Genomic DNA, 18,876 nt, shown 5'->3' with positions numbered 1-18,876 from the left:
GTCCTTCTTTTGACCCATTTTGCCAAAGGAAAGGAAGTTGCCTAATAATTATGCACACCTGATATAGGGTGTTGATGTCATTAGACCACACCCCTTCTCATTACAGAGATGCACATCACCTAATATGCTTAATTGGTAGTAGGCTTTTGAGCCTATACAGCTTGGAGTAAGACAACATGCATAAAGAGGATGATGTGGTCAAAAACAGAATTTATGTTTACCTGATAAATTTCTTTCTCCAACGGTGTGTCCGGTCCACGGCGTCATCCTTACTTGTGGGATATTCTCTTCCCCAACAGGAAATGGCAAAGAGCCCAGCAAAGCTGGTCACATGATCCCTCCTAGGCTCCGCCTACCCCAGTCATTCGACCGACGTTAAGGAGGAATAATAGCATAGGAGAAACCATATGGTACCGTGGTGACTGTAGTTAAAGAAAATAAATTATCAGACCTGATTAAAAAACCAGGGCGGGCCGCGGACCGCACACACCGTTGGAGAAAGAAATTTATCAGGTAAACATAAATTCTGTTTTCTCCAACATAGGTGTGTCCGGTCCACGGCGTCATCCTTACTTGTGGGAACCAATACCAAAGCTTTAGGACACGGATGAAGGGAGGGAGCAAATCAGGTCACCTAAATGGAAGGCACCACGGCTTGCAAAACCTTTCTCCCAAAAATAGCCTCAGAAGAAGCAAAAGTATCAAACTTGTAAAATTTGGTAAAAGTGTGCAGTGAAGACCAAGTCGCTGCCCTACATATCTGATCAACAGAAGCCTCGTTCTTGAAGGCCCATGTGGAAGCCACAGCCCTAGTGGAATGAGCCGTGATTCTTTCGGGAGGCTGCCGTCCGGCAGTCTCGTAAGCCAATCTGATGATGCTTTTAATCCAAAAAGAGAGAGAGGTAGAAGTTGCTTTTTGACCTCTCCTTTTACCTGAATAAACAACAAACAGGGAAGATGTTTGTCTAAAATCCTTTGTAGCATCTAAATAGAATTTTAGAGCGCGAACAACATCCAAATTGTGCAACAAGCGTTCCTTCTTTGAAACTGGTTTCGGACACAGAGAAGGTACGATAATCTCCTGGTTAATGTTTTTGTTAGAAACAACTTTTGGAAGAAAACCAGGTTTAGTACGTAAAACCACCTTATCTGCATGGAACACCAGATAAGGAGGAGAACACTGCAGAGCAGATAATTCTGAAACTCTTCTAGCAGAAGAAATTGCAACTAAAAACAAAACTTTCCAAGATAATAACTTAATATCAACGGAATGTAAGGGTTCAAACGGAACCCCCTGAAGAACTGAAAGAACTAAATTGAGACTCCAAGGAGGAGTCAAAGGTTTGTAAACAGGCTTGATTCTAACCAGAGCCTGAACAAAGGCTTGAACATCTGGCACAGCTGCCAGTTTTTTGTGAAGTAACACCGACAAGGCAGAAATCTGTCCCTTCAGGGAACTTGCCGATAATCCTTTTTCCAATCCTTCTTGAAGGAAGGATAGAATCCTAGGAATCTTAACCTTGTCCCAAGGGAATCCTTTAGATTCACACCAACAGATATATTTTTTCCAAATTTTATGGTAAATCTTTCTAGTTACAGGCTTTCTGGCCTGAACAAGAGTATCGATAACAGAATCTGAGAAACCTCGCTTCGATAAAATCAAGCGTTCAATCTCCAAGCAGTCAGCTGGAGTGAAACCAGATTCGGATGTTCGAACGGACCCTGAACAAGAAGGTCTCGTCTCAAAGGTAGCTTCCAAGGTGGAGCCGATGACATATTCACCAGATCTGCATACCAAGTCCTGCGTGGCCACGCAGGAGCTATCAAGATCACCGACGCCCTCTCCTGATTGATCCTGGCTACCAGCCTGGGGATGAGAGGAAACGGCGGGAACACATAAGCTAGTTTGAAGGTCCAAGGTGCTACTAGTGCATCCACTAGAGCCGCCTTGGGATCCCTGGATCTGGACCCGTAGCAAGGAACTTTGAAGTTCTGACGAGAGGCCATCAGATCCATGTCTGGAATGCCCCAAAGTTGAGTGACTTGGGCAAATATTTCCGGATGGAGTTCCCACTCCCCCGGATGCAATGTCTGACGACTCAGAAAATCCGCTTCCCAATTTTCCACTCCCGGGATGTGGATAGCAGACAGGTGGCAGGAGTGAGACTCCGCCCATAGAATGATCTTGGTCACTTCTTCCATCGCTAGGGAACTCCTTGTTCCCCCCTGATGGTTGATATACGCAACAGTCGTCATGTTGTCTGATTGAAACCGTATGAACTTGGTCCTCGCTAGCTGAGGCCAAGCCTTGAGAGCATTGAATATCGCTCTCAGTTCCAGAATATTTATCGGTAGAAGAGATTCTTCCCGAGACCAAAGACCCTGAGCTTTCAGGGATCCCCAGACCGCGCCCCAGCCCATCAGACTGGCGTCGGTCGTGACAATGACCCACTCTGGTCTGTGGAATGTCATCCCTCGTGACAGGTTGTCCAGGAACAGCCACCAACGGAGTGAGTCTCTGGTCCTCTGATTTACTTGTATCTTTGGAGACAAGTCTGTATAGTCCCCATTCCACTGACTGAGCATGCACAGTTGTAACGGTCTTAGATGAATGCGCGCAAAAGGAACTATGTCCATTGCCGCTACCATCAACCCGATCACTTCCATGCACTGAGCTACGGAAGGAAGAGGAACGGAATGAAGTATTTGACAAGAGTCCAGGAGCTTTGTCTTTCTGGCCTCTGTTAGAAAAATCCTCATTTCTGAGGAGTCTATAATTGTTCCCAAGAAGGGAACCCTTGTTGACGGGGATAGAGAACTCTTTTCCACGTTCACTTTCCAGCCGTGCGATCTGAGAAAGGCCAGGACGATGTCCGTGTGAGCCTTTGCTCGAGGGAGGGACGACGCTTGAATTAGAATGTCGTCCAGGTAAGGTACTACTGCAATGCCCCTTGGTCTTAGCACAGCTAGAAGGGACCCTAGTACCTTTGTGAAAATCCTTGGAGCAGTGGCTAATCCGAAAGGAAGCGCCACGAACTGGTAATGTTTGTCCAGGAATGCAAACCTTAGGAACCGATGATGTTCCTTGTGGATAGGAATATGTAGATACGCATCCTTTAAATCCACCGTGGTCATGAATTGACCTTCCTGGATGGAAGGAAGGATAGTTCGAAAGGTTTCCATCTTGAAAGATGGGACCTTGAGAAATTTGTTTAAGATCTTGAGATCTAGGATTGGTCTGAATGTTCCCTCTTTTTTGGGAACTATGAACAGATTGGAGTAGAACCCCATCCCTTGTTCTCTCAATGGAACAGGATGAATCACTCCCATTTTTAACAGGTCTTCTACGCCAAGTAAGAACGCCTGTCTTTTTATGTGGTCTGAAGACAACTGAGACCTGTGGAACCTTCCCCTTGGGGGAAGTCCCTTGAATTCCAGAAGATAACCCTGGGAGACTATTTCTAGCGCCCAAGGATCCAGAACATCTCTTGCCCAAGCCTGAGCGAAGAGAGAGAGTCTGCCCCCCACCAGATCCGGTCCCGGATCGGGGGCCGATATTTCATGCTGTCTTGGTAGCAGTGGCAGGTTTCTTTGCCTGCTTTCCCTTGTTCCAGCCTTGCATTGGTCTCCAAGCTGGCTTGGCCTGAGAAGTATTACCTTCTTGCTTAGAGGACGTAGCACCTTGGGCTGGTCCGTTTTTACGAAAGGGACGAAAATTAGGTCTATTTTTTGCCTTGAAAGGCCGATCCTGAGGAAGGGCATGGCCCTTACCCCCAGTGATATCAGAGATAATCTCTTTCAAGTCAGGACCAAACAGCGTTTTCCCCTTGAAAGGAATGTTTAGTAGCTTGTTCTTGGAAGACGCATCAGCCGACCAAGATTTCAACCAAAGCGCTCTGCGCGCCACAATAGCAAACCCAGAATTCTTAGCCGCTAACTTAGCCAATTGCAAAGAGGCGTCAAGAGTGAAAGAATTAGCCAATTTGAGAGCATTGACTCTGTCCATAATCTCCTCATAAGGAGGCGAGTCACTATCGAGCACCTTAATCAGTTCATCAAACCAGAAATATGCGGCTGTAGTGACAGGGACAATGCATGAAATGGGTTGTAGAAGGTAACCCTGCTGAACAAACATCTTTTTAAGCAAACCTTCTAATTTTTTATCCATAGGATCTTTGAAAGCACAACTATCCTCTATGGGAATAGTGGTGCGTTTGTTTAAAGTAGAAACCGCTCCCTCGACCTTGGGGACTGACTGCCATAAGTCCTTTCTGGGGTCGACCATAGGAAACAATTTTTTAAATATGGGGGGAGGGACGAAAGGAATACCGGGCCTTTCCCATTCTTTATTAACAATGTCCGCCACCCGCTTGGGTATAGGAAAAGCTTCTGGGAGCCCCGGCACCTCTAGGAACTTGTCCATTTTACATAGTTTCTCTGGGATGACCAAATTTTCACAATCATCCAGAGTGGATAATACCTCCTTAAGCAAAATGCGGAGATGTTCCAATTTAAATTTAAAAGTAATCACATCAGATTCAGCCTGCTGAGAAATATTCCCTAAATCAGTAATTTCTCCCTCAGACAAAACCTCCCTGGCCCCCTCAGATTGGGTTAGGGGCCCTTCAGAGATATTAATATCAGCGTCGTCATGCTCTTCAGTAACTAAAACAGAGCATCCACGCTTACGCTGAACAGGGTTCATTTTGGCTAAAATGTTTTTGACAGAATTATCCATTACAGCCGTTAATTGTTGCATAGTAAGGAGTATTGGCGCGCTAGATGTACTAGGGGCCTCCTGAGTGGGCAAGACTCGTGTAGACGAAGGAGGGAATGATGCAGTACCATGCTTACTCCCCTCACTTGAGGAATCATCTTGGGCATCATTGTCATTATCACATAAATCACATTTATTTAAATGAATAGGAATTCTGGCTTCCCCACATTCAGAACACAGTCTATCTGGTAGTTCAGACATGTTAAACAGGCATAAACTTGATAAGAAAGTACAAAAAACGTTTTGAAATAAAACCGTTACTGTCACTTTAAATTTTAAACTGAACACACTTTATTACTGCAATTGCGAAAAAACATGAAGGAATTGTTCAAAATTCACCAAACTTTCACCACAGTGTCTTAAAGCCTTGAAAATATTGCACACCAAATTTGGAAGCTTTAACCCTTAAAATAACGGAACCGGAGCCGTTTTAAGCTTTAACCCCTTTACAGTCCCTGGTATCTGCTTTGCTGAGACCCAACCAAACCCAAGGGGAATACGATACCAAATGATGCCTTCAGAAGTCTTTTTTAAGTATCAGAGCTCCTCTCACATGCGACTGCATGCCATGCCTCTCAAAAACAAGTGCGCAACACCGGCGCGAAAATGAGACTCTGCCTATGCTTTGGGAAAGCCCCTAAAGAATAAGGTGTCTAAAACAGTGCCTGCCGATATTATTATATCAAGATACCCAGAATAAATGATTCCTCAAGGCTAAATAAGTGTTAATATCAATCGATTTAGCCCAAAAAATGTCTACAGTCTAAATAAGCCCTTGTGAAGCCCTTATTTACAATCGTAATAAACATGGCTTACCGGATCCCATAGGGAAAATGACAGCTTCCAGCATTACATCGTCTTGTTAGAATGTGTCATACCTCAAGCAGCAAAGACTGCAAACTGTTCCCCCAACTGAAGTTAATGCTCTCAACAGTCCTGTGTGGAACAGCCATGGATTTTAGTTACGGTTGCTAAAATCATTTTCCTCATACAAACAGAATTCTTCATCTCTTTTCTGTTTCTGAGTAAATAGTACGTACCAGCACTATTTGAAAATAACAAACTCTTGATTGAATAATGAAAAACTACAGTTAAACACTAAAAAACTCTAAGCCATCTCCGTGGAGATGTTGCCTGTACAACGGCAAAGAGAATGACTGAGGTAGGCGGAGCCTAGGAGGGATCATGTGACCAGCTTTGCTGGGCTCTTTGCCATTTCCTGTTGGGGAAGAGAATATCCCACAAGTAAGGATGACGCCGTGGACCGGACACACCTATGTTGGAGAAATACTCATTTGCCTAATAATTCTGCACTCCCTGTATGTGTATAAGCATATACCTATATATTTACAGGGAACACACAGTTCCCATAGACCGCAATGTAGAGGCACTTTTCAGTTCCGTTTTTTTCTAACACCTCACTCCCACCAACTTTAAAGCCCTAAAACTGCCTAGTGCAGTTGTTTTTTATTAAATAAAATTGAGCGCCAATTGCTAACGCTAACCAGTCACTTGAAATGGCTGCTTAATTATCACGTGCCTACGAATGGGCAAATTTGCCCGTTTGCGGTTGCGAGATAATTTAGCTTTCCACTTGTAATCTAGGCTTAAATACATTTCATGCACCTCCCTCTAATCATGGGTGATGCCATTTTGGGTTACAGTGTAGGCATCTGAAGGAGAGTTGCTGCACATGTAAAAACACGTCAGCACTGGAATTTCAGTGAAAGCTAGATTTCAATATGGCGGCATCCATGACTAGAGGAAGGCGGGGAATAACCGCAATAATATGCATAAAAAAGTATTTAGTGTTTAATGTCCATTTAAATGGAATGGAAACCAACATTTTCTTCTCTCATGATTCAGATAGAGCATACAGTTTTTAACAACTTTCTAATTTACGTCAGTTATTATTATTATTATTATCAGTTATTTGTAGAGCGCCAACAGATTCCACAGAGCTAATTATCAACTTTTCTTCATACTATTTGTATCCTTTGTTGAAGGAGCAGATATGCACTACTGAGAGTTAGCCCCCGAGCCTACCTAGGAATGCTTTTCAACAAAGCATATTAAGAGAAGAAAGTGAATTACATAATAGAAGTAAATTACAAAGTTGTTTAAAATCGCATGCTCTATCTGAATTGTGAGAGTTTCATTTTGACTTTGCTGTCCCTTTAAAGCTTCTCTGATATCTCATAGTATTGTAAGCCCACTTTATACATATAACCTAGGAGAGTATTGAAATCAAATTTAATAACCAACTAGTACATTTCTATTGTAACATCTTAGTTAGCAAATTAAAGTATGTTGTTAAAGTGAAGGTAAACTTTGATGAATGAAAGCCCGTTTTTTAAAAATACTATTAAAAATAGGGGCACTTTCATTCATAAAAGTTTAGAAAGCAGCCGTTTTGTTTAAAAACTTACCTTTCTTCACTTCACAGCCGGAGCAGCTTCCCCCACCCGGAGATCCTCTCTTCACACGTCAGCAATGACTAATACGGCTTCCTCCAATCACGGCTTTCCCCCCAGGGGAGTCATTGCCTGAAAACATTCCGTGATTGGAGGAAGCCGGATTAGTCATTGCTGACGTGTGAAGAGAGGATCTCCGTGTGGGGGAAGCTGCTCTGGCTGTGAAGTGAAGAAAGTTTAGTTTTTAAACAAAACGGCTGCTTTCTAAACTTTGATGAATGAAAGTGCCCCTGTTTTTAATAGTATTTTAAAAACCGGGCTATCATTCATCAAAGTTTACCTTCATTTTAACATTCATCCATACCAGATAACTGTGAAGAATATACTAATGAAAATATTAAATGTATTCTTACCCTACAGTATTCATCAATAGGCTTCAATCTCCTCACAGCAACATCACGAATATGGCTCCTTCGAAATAAAATTTTACCTGTAAAAAAATGTATAGAAGAATATTTAATATTATGAAGTTAATTTATTTTGTGTTAAAAGCTATAAATAAAGTTACCAGTAACTAAAATGTGATATATAATGTTTAAATGGACCTTACAGCAGTAATGTTTAAATGGACCTTACAGCAGTAATGTTTAAAGGGACCTTACAGCAGTAATGTTTAAAGGGACCTTACAGCAGTAATGTTTAAAGGGATCTTACAGCAGTAATGCTTAAAGGGACCTTACAGCAGTAATGATTAAAGGAACCTTACAGCAGTAATGATTAAAGGAACCTTACAGCAGTAATGTTTAAAGGGACCTTAGAGCAGTAATGATAAAAGGAACCTTACAGCAGTAATGTTTAAAGGGACCTTAGAGCAGTAATGATTAAAGGAACCTTACAGCAGTAATGTTTAAAGGGACCTTAAAGCAGTAATGTTTAAAGGGACCTTACAGCAGTAATGTTTAAAAGGCCCTTACAGCAGTAATGAGCAGTAATGTTTAAATGGACCTTACAGCAGTAATGTTTAAATGGACCTTACAGCAGTAATGTTTAAATGGACCTTACTTAAAAAAGAAAGCACAAAACCAGCACTGTGTTTGTTAATAAAGGAATATAAAAGGTATAGGTGACCTTGGTGCTACCCCAAGTTAATTAGACTTCTAATAAGGGTAGGGGATTGAGCAGGGACAGAAAGAGGGGTTTGTAGCACTCTTATTCCTTATAAAGTAATGCCATGTATCGAAACCATGGATAAAGTAATATTATAGGGTAATAAAAACAAAAGTTTAATTGGTTAATTTAAAAAACAAATACAGACCACACAGCCCACTACACACAAGACTGTGTAAAGATAGATAATGATATAGAAACAACTTATATGAGCTAAGCCTAAAACACGCACCAAAGCCCTGTGGTATATGCTCCCCTGTATTCCTGGCCAATAACTGGATACGTTGGCTTCAGGTGACAGGAGCACAACCCCAAGGCAGAGAATTGGTGCGCAAGGCTGAATACAAAGAACAGATAGTATCCCTGAGTTACAAGGGATCTCGTGGGTTCAAAGACCCCAAACAAACGCGTTTCGGGCCATGGAGCCGGCCTTTCTCAATGTTTACTGCAAAAGTTTTCAAGCCGAGTGACCGAGAGTGGCTTCTTTTTAAGTCCTACCCATGTTCCCATTAGCCAATCCAAGCCCGGTACAAAACACACCTCTGTTGTTCGCCAATCAGATTTTCTGGATTTTTTGTGTGACGTGAGACCATCTCCTATTGGACGGACTATGCCACACTCCCAAACACCCGTAAGTGTAGTCTGGTACTAATTGATTATACTAGTACATTCGTAAGTAAAAAGATGAGGCAATCATAATCCTGATTACTTCTACCTTTCTACACTAATGTAGTGTCATCTATAAGGGGCGTTATGTTGCATATGCGGTTAATGTGTCACTCCAATACACGGTTCATGATTGGTTAAACATGTGAACCGGTCATTGTTTCATCGGTGTACGATTTAAACACCTTCTTGCATACACACCCCTTTATGAGTGCACCGTTATGCCAGTGAGAGTGCGCATAGGACCCCATCTTAAATAGTAAGCTGTCAAAATTAATGATACGGGTCTCAGATCAACATTATCAGATTCGATCCTTAAAGGTATAGTTTCTTGGGCTTGTATCAATCTACCTAAGTGTAAAAAGCAAGATCCCGCTTATATAGTGATAAGGTTCGGCAAGTTCCAGAAAACTTTTTCTGATGCATATCAAAAGCATCAAGTCACAGTTTTCAACTATATACCGAAATATCTAAGTGCTAGGTCCTCAAAACAGATAATAATGTGCGACAAGGTGAAACATGAAAAATGTCCTTAACTCCCATTGTTTGGTGCCAAAAGGAGAATTAACAATTCTAGGATAGTATCACAGTGACACGTCTGTCTTGTCTGTAAACAAGTTATGACGTGTTGTCCACTACCCCAGATTACAGATGAATTATTCGATCATATTATTTACATGTTTTCACGCTAAAATGATGGTCTTTTATGTGACTCTATAACACATTTAGAAAGGAGATGAATGAGTGAGGTGTGGTGTGTGTTAGGATTGCATTAATTCTCTATTCTGATTGTGTGGAATACCCGGGTATGCATAACTAAATTCCAAACATCATTGGACATATATAGTAGCTTTATAATGACATGTGTTATGCCCCACTAGATAGAGAATAGACACATCCCCTTCACTCATAAAGGCTAACCTAAATTGTATATAAAGTCAACTGACCATGTCATAGACATTACTATTCTTACAGGAGGCCGAATACTTATAGAGGGAGAGCATGCTCTACAAAGGTAGACACTCAGGATATGCTAAAAGTAAATAAAACATGGGTGGACATACAAAAGGAAATAACGATACATTCATGAATGTGCACCTATTGAATTAGTTTTTAATGTGTATATTAATACTATAGTGGAATACAGTATAGCACTTGATCACATTGTGCCTACTAATTCACTATAAAGAGCATCCATGTAACTTGGGTGTTCAAAAAATAATAACACTAATAAAAAGAGGGACTAATCGACTGTATTTTAGATCACACAGGTATAGTTGTATCAACATTTCGTAAGCCTGTGTCTTGAGATACTGAGAGATTATCCCTATTCTGGGTGCACATATTTCTAGGGTGTACTTATTAATCGTCATTAATATGTTAAATAATAGGAGTGGTATTATCAATTTTCTAGATATTTCACAAATTCCAGAAAAATTGGTACCTTATCTTCAAATATATATTAACATATTACAAGTACACCCAGAAATTATTGTATTCGTTCATACCAAATGGCATTACAGTATTAAGTCTGAAAATCCATTTGGCTTCCTTTTTAAGAAGTGTGTCCTCGGTATTCCCACCTCTAATTCCTACTTTAATGGTTTTGAGTGCCCAACATTTAAATCCTTGGGTTTTACCATTATGATGTTCTAAAAAGTGTTTAGCTACACTGGTAATCTTCTTACCATTTTCAACATCTCGAGCTGCCAACCTGATATTACTGAGATGCTCAGTCATCCTAGTGCCTATGCTTCTAGTGGTCATCCCCACGTATAATTTGTCACATTCACAAGATAGGCAATAAACCACATTCATGGTTTTACAATTAATATGACTGTTAATATACCACCTTTTACCAAATCTATCCATTACATGTTTCTTCTTTTGCATGTGTACACATATGCTACAATGTCCACATGCTATTGATCCTTTATATAATGGTGCCTTTTTAGCATTGCGATTAAAATGGCTAGTGGTAAGGCAGTCCCTTAAAAAGAAGCCGCTCTCGGTCACTCGGCTTGAAAACTTTTGCAGTAAACATTGAGAAAGGCCGGCTCCACGGCCGAAACGCGTTCGTTTGGGGTCTTTGAACCCACGAGATCCCTTGTAACTCAGGGATACTATCTGTTCTTTGTATTCAGCCTTGCGCACCAATTCTCTGCCTTGGGGTTGTGCTCCTGTCACCTGAAGCCAACGTATCCAGTTATTGGCCAGGAATACAGGGGAGCATATACCACAGGGCTTTGGTGCGTGTTTTAGGCTTAGCTCATATAATTTGTTTCTATATCATTATCTATCTTTACACAGTCTTGTGTGTAGTGGGCTGTGTGGTCTGTATTTGTTTTTTAAATTAACCAATTAAACTTTTGTTTTTATTACCCTATAATATTACTTTATCCATGGTTTCGATACATGGCATTACTTTATAAGGAATAAGAGTGCTACAAACCCCTCTTTCTGTCCCTGCTCAATCCCCTACCCTTATTAGAAGTCTAAATGGACCTTACAGCAGTAATGTTTAAATGGACCTTACAGCAGTAATGTTTAAAGGGACCTTACAGCAGTAATGTTTAAATGGACCTTTCAGCAGTAATGTTTAAATGGACCTTTCAGCAGTAATGTTTAAATGGACCTTTCAGCAGTAATGTTTAAATGGACCTTACAGCAGTAATGTTTAAATGGACCTTTCAGCAGTAATGTTTAAAGGGACCTTTCAGCAGTAATGTTTAAAGGGACCTTACAGCAGTAATGTTTAAAAGGACCTTACAGCAGTAATGTTTAAATGGACCTTTCAGCAGTAATGTTTAAAGGGACCTTACAGCAGTAATGTTTAAAGGGACCTTACAGCAGTAATGCTTAAAGGGACCTTACAGCAGTAATGTTTAAAAGGACAAATTAATTTGCCAAAAAAAGTTATTTTTGAGCAGTAAAAAACAACAACCCTGTAATCTGCATTTATTATTAGTTTTGAACACTTTTCATGTAATTTAACTCTGAAACTAAGTTTTTTTTCCACTGCCCCAAAGTGTCTGAAGTTTATCCTGCAGGACCCATGATCTTGACCCTAAAATATTCTACACAATGATTGGCTCATCAGAAAAGGGTTACATTTATATTTGTCCCTAACTGGCCAAAGCAAAGGAGTTAAGATATACATTCCAAAAATGCATTTCAAGGGGTATGCCCCTAGACTGCAAATAATGCAAATTATTTACCTGACAGTCTTTGTGGTGGAATTCTATGTACAGTGTATATGCATTACAGTAGCAATATAAAAAGGGACCTTACAGTAGTAATGTTTAAATGGACCTTACAGCAGTAATGATTAAAGGAACCTTACAGCAGTAATGCTTAAAGGGACCTTACAGCAGTAATGTTTAAAGGGACCTTAGAGCAGTAATGATTAAAGGAACCTTACAGCAGTAATGTTTAAAGGGACCTTAAAGCAGTAATGTTTAAAGGGACCTTACAGCAGTAATGTTTAAAAGGCCCTTACAGCAGTAATGTTTAAATGGACCTTACAGCAGTAATGTTTAAATGGACCTTACAGCAGTAATGTTTAAATGGACCTTACAGCAGTAATGTTTAAAGGGACCTTACAGCAGTAATGTTTAAAGGGACCTTACAGCAGTAATGTTTAAAGGGATCTTACAGCAGTAATGCTTAAAGGGACCTTACAGCAGTAATGATTAAAGGAACCTTACAGCAGTAATGATTAAAGGAACCTTACAGCAGTAATGTTTAAAGGGACCTTAGAGCAGTAATGATTAAAGGAACCTTACAGCAGTAATGTTTAAAGGGACCTTAAAGCAGTAATGTTTAAAGGGACCTTACAGCAGTAATGTTTAAAAGGCCCTTACAGCAGTAATGAGCAGTAATGTTTAAATGGACCTTACAGCAGTAATGTTTAAATGGACCTTACAGCAGTAATGTTTAAATGGACCTTACAGCAGTAATGTTTAAATGGACCTTACAGCAGTAATGTTTAAAGGGACCTTACAGCAGTAATGTTTAAATGGACCTTTCAGCAGTAATGTTTAAATGGACCTTTCAGCAGTAATGTTTAAATGGACCTTTCAGCAGTAATGTTTAAATGGACCTTACAGCAGTAATGTTTAAATGGACCATTCAGCAGTAATGTTTAAATGGACCTTACAGCAGTAATGTTTAAATGGACCTTACAGCAGTAATGTTTAAATGGACCTTTCAGCAGTAATGTTTAAAGGGACCTTACAGCAGTAATGTTTAAATGGACCTTTCAGCAGTAATGTTTAAAGGGACCTTTCAGCAGTAATGTTTAAAGGGACCTTACAGCAGTAATGTTTAAAAGGACCTTACAGCAGTAATGTTTAAATGGACCTTTCAGCAGTAATGTTTAAAGGGACCTTACAGCAGTAATGTTTAAAGGGACCTTACAGCAGTAATGTTTAAATGGACCTTTCAGCAGTAATGTTTAAAGGGACCTTACAGCAGTAATGTTTAAATGGACCTTTCAGCAGTAATGTTTAAAGGGACCTTTCAGCAGTAATGTTTAAAGGGACCTTACAGCAGTAATGTTTAAAAGGACCTTACAGCAGTAATGTTTAAATGGACCTTTCAGCAGTAATGTTTAAAGGGACCTTACAGCAGTAATGTTTAAAGGGACCTTACAGCAGTAATGCTTAAAGGGACCTTACAGCAGTAATGTTTAAAAGGACAAATTAATTTGCCAAAAAAAGTTATTTTTGAGCAGTAAAAAACAACAACCCTGTAATCTGCATTTATTATTAGTTTTGAACACTTTTCATGTAATTTAACTCTGAAACTAAGTTTTTTTTCCACTGCCCCAAAGTGTCTGAAGTTTATCCTGCAGGACCCATGATCTTGACCCTAAAATATTCTACACAATGATTGGCTCATCAGAAAAGGGTTACATTTATATTTGTCCCTAACTGGCCAAAGCAAAGGAGTTAAGATATACATTCCAAAAATGCATTTCAAGGGGTATGCCCCTAGACTGCAAATAATGCAAATTTTGCTACCAATTGATAGTTTGAAATGCTATTAAATAATTTATGGTGTATGCATTTCTTTATAATGCAATGCTTAATGATACATACGCTAAATACATTAAACAATGTGCCTTTAAGGATAATGTTTTCAGCCCCTAGAATGTGAGGTCAGAGGTCATACACAAAAACATCATAATATTTTTTTTATTATTATTATTATTAAGAAATTGGATATGCTTGAAAGATATTTGTGCTTAGAAGGTAATGCTTGGGAAATACTGCTGACTTGAAATGCTCTCATGACGCAACACACTTTTAAGCTCACATTCGGCTAGATTACGAGTCTTGCGTTAGCCTTAAAAAGCAGTGTTGAGAGGTCCCAACACTGCTTTTTAACGCCCGCTGGTATTACGAGTCTGGCAGGAGAGGGTCTACCCCTCACTTTTCTTCCGTGACTCGAGCTTACTGCAAATCCCCTTACGTCAATTGCTTATCCTATCTTATTAATGGGATTTGCCTAACACCGGTATTACGAGTCTTGGAAGAAGTGAGCGGTAGACCCTCTTCTGTCAAGACTCCTACCGCATTTAAAAGTCAGTAGTTAAGAGTTTTATGGGCTAACGCCGTAACATAAAACTCTTAACTAAAGTGCTACAAAGTAAACTAACACCCATAAACTACCTATTAACCCCTAAACCGAGCCCCCCCCCCCACATCAGAAACACTTTAATAAAGTTTTTAACTCCTAATCTGCCGACCGGACATCGCCGCCACTGTAATAAATATATTAACCCCTAAACCGCCGCACTCCCGCCTCGCAAACACTAGTTAAATTTTATTAACCCCTAATCTGCCGTCCCTAACATCGCCGACACCTATCTACATTTATTAACCCCTAATCTGCCGCCCCCAACGTCGCCGCTACTATATTAAATTTATTAACCCCTAAACCTAAGCCTAACCCTAAGTCTAACCCCCCCTAACTTAAATATAATTTAAATAAAACAAAATAAAATTACTACAATTAAATATATTAATCCTATTTAAAACTAAATACTTAACTATAAAATAAACCCTAAGCTAGATACAATATAACTAATAGTTACATTGTAGCTATTTTAGGGTTTATTTTTATTTTACAGGCAACTTTGTATTTATTTTAACTAGGTACAATAGTTATTAAATAGTTATTAACTATTTAATAGCTACCTAGTTAAAATAAGTACATATTTACCTGTAAAATAAATCCTAACCTAAATTACAATTACACCTAACACTACACTATCATTAAATTAATTACATAAACTAAATACAATTAAATTAAATAAACTAAAGTACAAAAACCCCCCACTAAAATACAGAAAATAAAAAAATAATTACAAGAATTTTAAACTAATTACACCTAATCTAATCTCCCTAATAAAATAAAAAAGCCCCCCAAAATAATAAAATTCCCTACCCTATACTAAATTACAAATAGCCCTTAAAAGGGCTTTTTGCGGGGCATTGCCCCAAAGTAATCAGCTCTTTTACCTGTAAAAAAAAATACAATACCCCCCAACATTAAAACACACCACCCACACTCCCAACCCTACTCTAAAACCCACCCAATCCCCCCTTAATAAAACCTAATGCTACCCCCTTGAAGATCACCCTACCTTGAGACGTCTTCACCCAGCCAGGCACAAGTGGTCCTCCAGAGGGGCAGAAGTCTTCATCCGGTCCGGGCAGAAGAGGACCTCCAGAAGGGCAGAAGGCTTCATCCAGGCGGCATCTTCTATCTTCATCGATCCGGAGCGGGTGCATCTTGAAGCCATCCGACTCGGAGCATCCTCTTAATTCCGACGGATAAGACTGAATGAAGGTTCCTTTAAATGACGTCATCCAAGATGGCGTCCCTTGAATTCTGATTGGCTGATAGGATTCTATCAGTCAATCGGAATTAAGATAGGAAAAATCCTATTGGCTGATGCAATCAGCCAATAGAATTGAGCTTGCATTCTATTGGCTGATTGGAACAGCCAATAGAATGCAAGCTCAATCCTATTGGCTGATTGGATCAGCCAATAGGATTAAAGTTCAATCCTATTGGCTGATTGCATCAGCCAATAGGATTTTTCCTACCTTAATTCCGATTGGGTGATAGAATCAGCCAATCGGAATTCAAGAGACGCCATCTTGGATGACGTCATTTAAAGAAACCTTCATTCAGTCTTAGCCGTCGGAAGAAGAGGATGCTCCGCGTCGGATGGCTTCAAGATGGACCCGCTCCGGATGGATGAAGATAGAAGATGCTGCCTGGATGAAGCCTTCTGCCCGTCTGGAGGTCCTCTTCTGCCCGGACCGGATGAAGACTTCTGCCCCTCTGGAGGACCACTTGTGCCCGGCTGGGTGAAGACGTCTCAAGGTAGGGTGATCTTCAAGGGGGTAGTGTTAGGTTTTATTAAGGGGGATTGGGTGGGTTTAAGAGTAGGGTTGGGAGTGTGGGTGGTGGGTTTTAATGTTGGGGGGGTATTTTTTTTTTACAGGTAAAAGAGCTGATTACTTTGGGGCAATGCCCCGCAAAAGGCCCTTTTAAGGGCTATTTGTAATTTAGTATAGGGTAGGGAATTTTATTATTTTGGGGGGCTTTTTATTTTATTAGGGGGATTAGATTAGGTGTAATTAGTTTAAAATTCTTGTAATTATTTTTTTATTTTCTGTAATTTAGTGTTTGTTTTTTTGTACTTTAGATAATTTAATTTAATTGTATTTAATTGTAGTTAATTGTAGTTAGTTTAGGTAATTAATTTAATGATAGTGTAGTGTTAGGTGTAAATGTAACTTAGGTTAGGATTTATTTGACAGGTAAATTTGTCTTTATTTTAACTAGGAAGTTATTAAATAGTTAATAAACTATTTAATAACTATTCTACCTAGTTAAAATAACTACAAAGTTGCCTGTAAAATAAAAATAAACCCTTAGCTAGCTACAATGTAACTATTAGTTATATTGTATCTAGCTTAGGGTTTATTTTATAGGTAAGTATTTAGTTTTAAATAGGAATAATTTATTTAATTGTAGTAATTTTATTTAGATTTATTTAAGTTATATTTAAGTTAGGGGGGTGTTAGACTTAGGTTTAGACTTAGGTTTAGGGGTTAATAAATGTAATATAGTAGCGGCAACTATGGGAGCGGCAGATTAGGGGTTAATAAGTGTAGTTAGGCTGCAGCGACATTGGGGGGGGCAGATTAGGGGTTAATAAATATAATGTAGGTTGGGGCGATGTTAGGGGCAGCAGATTAGGGGTTCATATGAATAATGTAGGTGGCGGCGGTGTCCGGAGCGGCAGATTAGGGGTTAATAATATAATGCAGGTGTCGGTGATGTCGGGGACGGCAGATTAGGGGTTAATAAGTGTAATATTAGGGGTGTTTAGACTCGGGGTTCATGTTAGGGTGTTAGGTGTAGACATACATTTTATTTCCCCATAGGAATCAATGGGGCTGCGTTAGAAGCTGAATGCTGCTTTTTTTGCAGGTGTTAGGTTTTTTTCCAGCTGAATCTGCCCCATTGTTTCCTATGGGGAAATCGTGCACGAGCACGTTTAGCCAGCTTACCGCTACCGTAAGCAACGCTGGTATTGAGGTGAGATGTGGAGCTAAATTTTACTCTACGCTCACCTTTTTTGCGGCTAACGCCAGGTTTAAAAAATCCTGTAATACCAGCGTTGTCTTAAAGGAGCAGTGAAAAAAAAAAAGGCTTGTTAGCAACGCACCCCTGTTACCGCAAAACTCGTAATCTAGGTGTTTGTTAGGTCAATTTTTTTTTTTTAACCACACAAAGAACGTCAAGGTCAGTGATGAAGGGCTCAAGTATTTTGCAATGAACCATCCCAATAAAAATGCTCATTCAAACAGATGCCGGTGTTCGGTCAGATTATGTGACCTGTAACTGCATGTGCAGATCGTCTGGTCGCACAATCTGACAGAATACCAGTGTAGACTAATTCTCCCTTTCTCCTTGAGGGCCATAAAACAAGACAATTTAATTTAATAAAACATAAAAGTGAAGTAATAGAAAGGCTGCTTTTAATTCTGATTAACCAGGAGTCCAATTTGAAACAAATTCAGATAAGAGGACTTTTGTGTGAAAGACAAAAAAACACAGTAGAGAAGTTGCAAATGTACCATTTAAAGAGGACAATAATAAATATCAGATTATACAATAAATGCAAATTTTGTAGCTGCATCATCAATTGATAAAGGATTCATTCACGCGTTTGAAACAGTCCCTTTACTTGTTTAAAATTAATTTGAAATAATCTCTTGTTTCTACTGACCCTCTTTTCTCTACATGAATGAAGAGTTTTGTTTTTCATATAAAAGTTACAAAAGGAAAAAAACAAAAAAAAAAGATAAAAATATTTTTTTACATGTAATAACTTTAATAAACAAAAGAGTAACCAATTAACAGTAAACAAAAGTACACGTAAACAACACAAAATGCAACACATAACAGTATATTAGTAAATGACTTTCACAGCATTAGGTGAGCACAAATTAAAGGGACAGTCTACTTGAAAATTGTCATTGTTTAATAAGATAGATAATCTCTTTATTACACATCCCTCAGTTTTGCATAATAAACACTGTTACATTAATATACTTTTTACCTCTATTAGTACCTATATCTAAGCCCCTGCAGACTACCCTTTATCTAAGTGCTTTTTACTATCTTGCATTTTAGCCAATCAGTGCTGGTTGTTGCATAACCATTATTATTCTCCACGTAGTAAGAGCAATGTTATCTATATATGGAACACATGAACTAGCACTGTCTAGTGGTTGTGCAAGATTTAAGAATCTAATAAAA

At 39.3% G+C, this 18,876-nt stretch overlaps 1 protein-coding gene across 3 annotated transcripts in view; it reads right to left on the bottom strand.

Annotated features, from left to right (window-relative positions):
- Positions 1-18,876, bottom strand: part of SH3PXD2A (SH3 and PX domains 2A) — a 754,429-nt gene that overhangs the window by 362,331 nt on the left and 373,222 nt on the right. For all 3 annotated transcript variants that reach the window (XM_053692438.1, XM_053692436.1, XM_053692437.1), the window contains exon 4: positions 7,605-7,681. In XM_053692438.1, the coding sequence (XP_053548413.1) occupies positions 7,605-7,681 (77 nt within the window). The remainder of the gene's footprint in view (positions 1-7,604; positions 7,682-18,876) is intronic.

Source organism: Bombina bombina, chromosome 9 (assembly GCF_027579735.1).
Source record: "Bombina bombina isolate aBomBom1 chromosome 9, aBomBom1.pri, whole genome shotgun sequence".
Classification (NCBI taxonomy): domain Eukaryota; kingdom Metazoa; phylum Chordata; class Amphibia; order Anura; family Bombinatoridae; genus Bombina; species Bombina bombina.
Note: the sequence above shows the minus strand (reverse complement) of the source record. Positions and strands in the feature narration are given on the sequence as shown.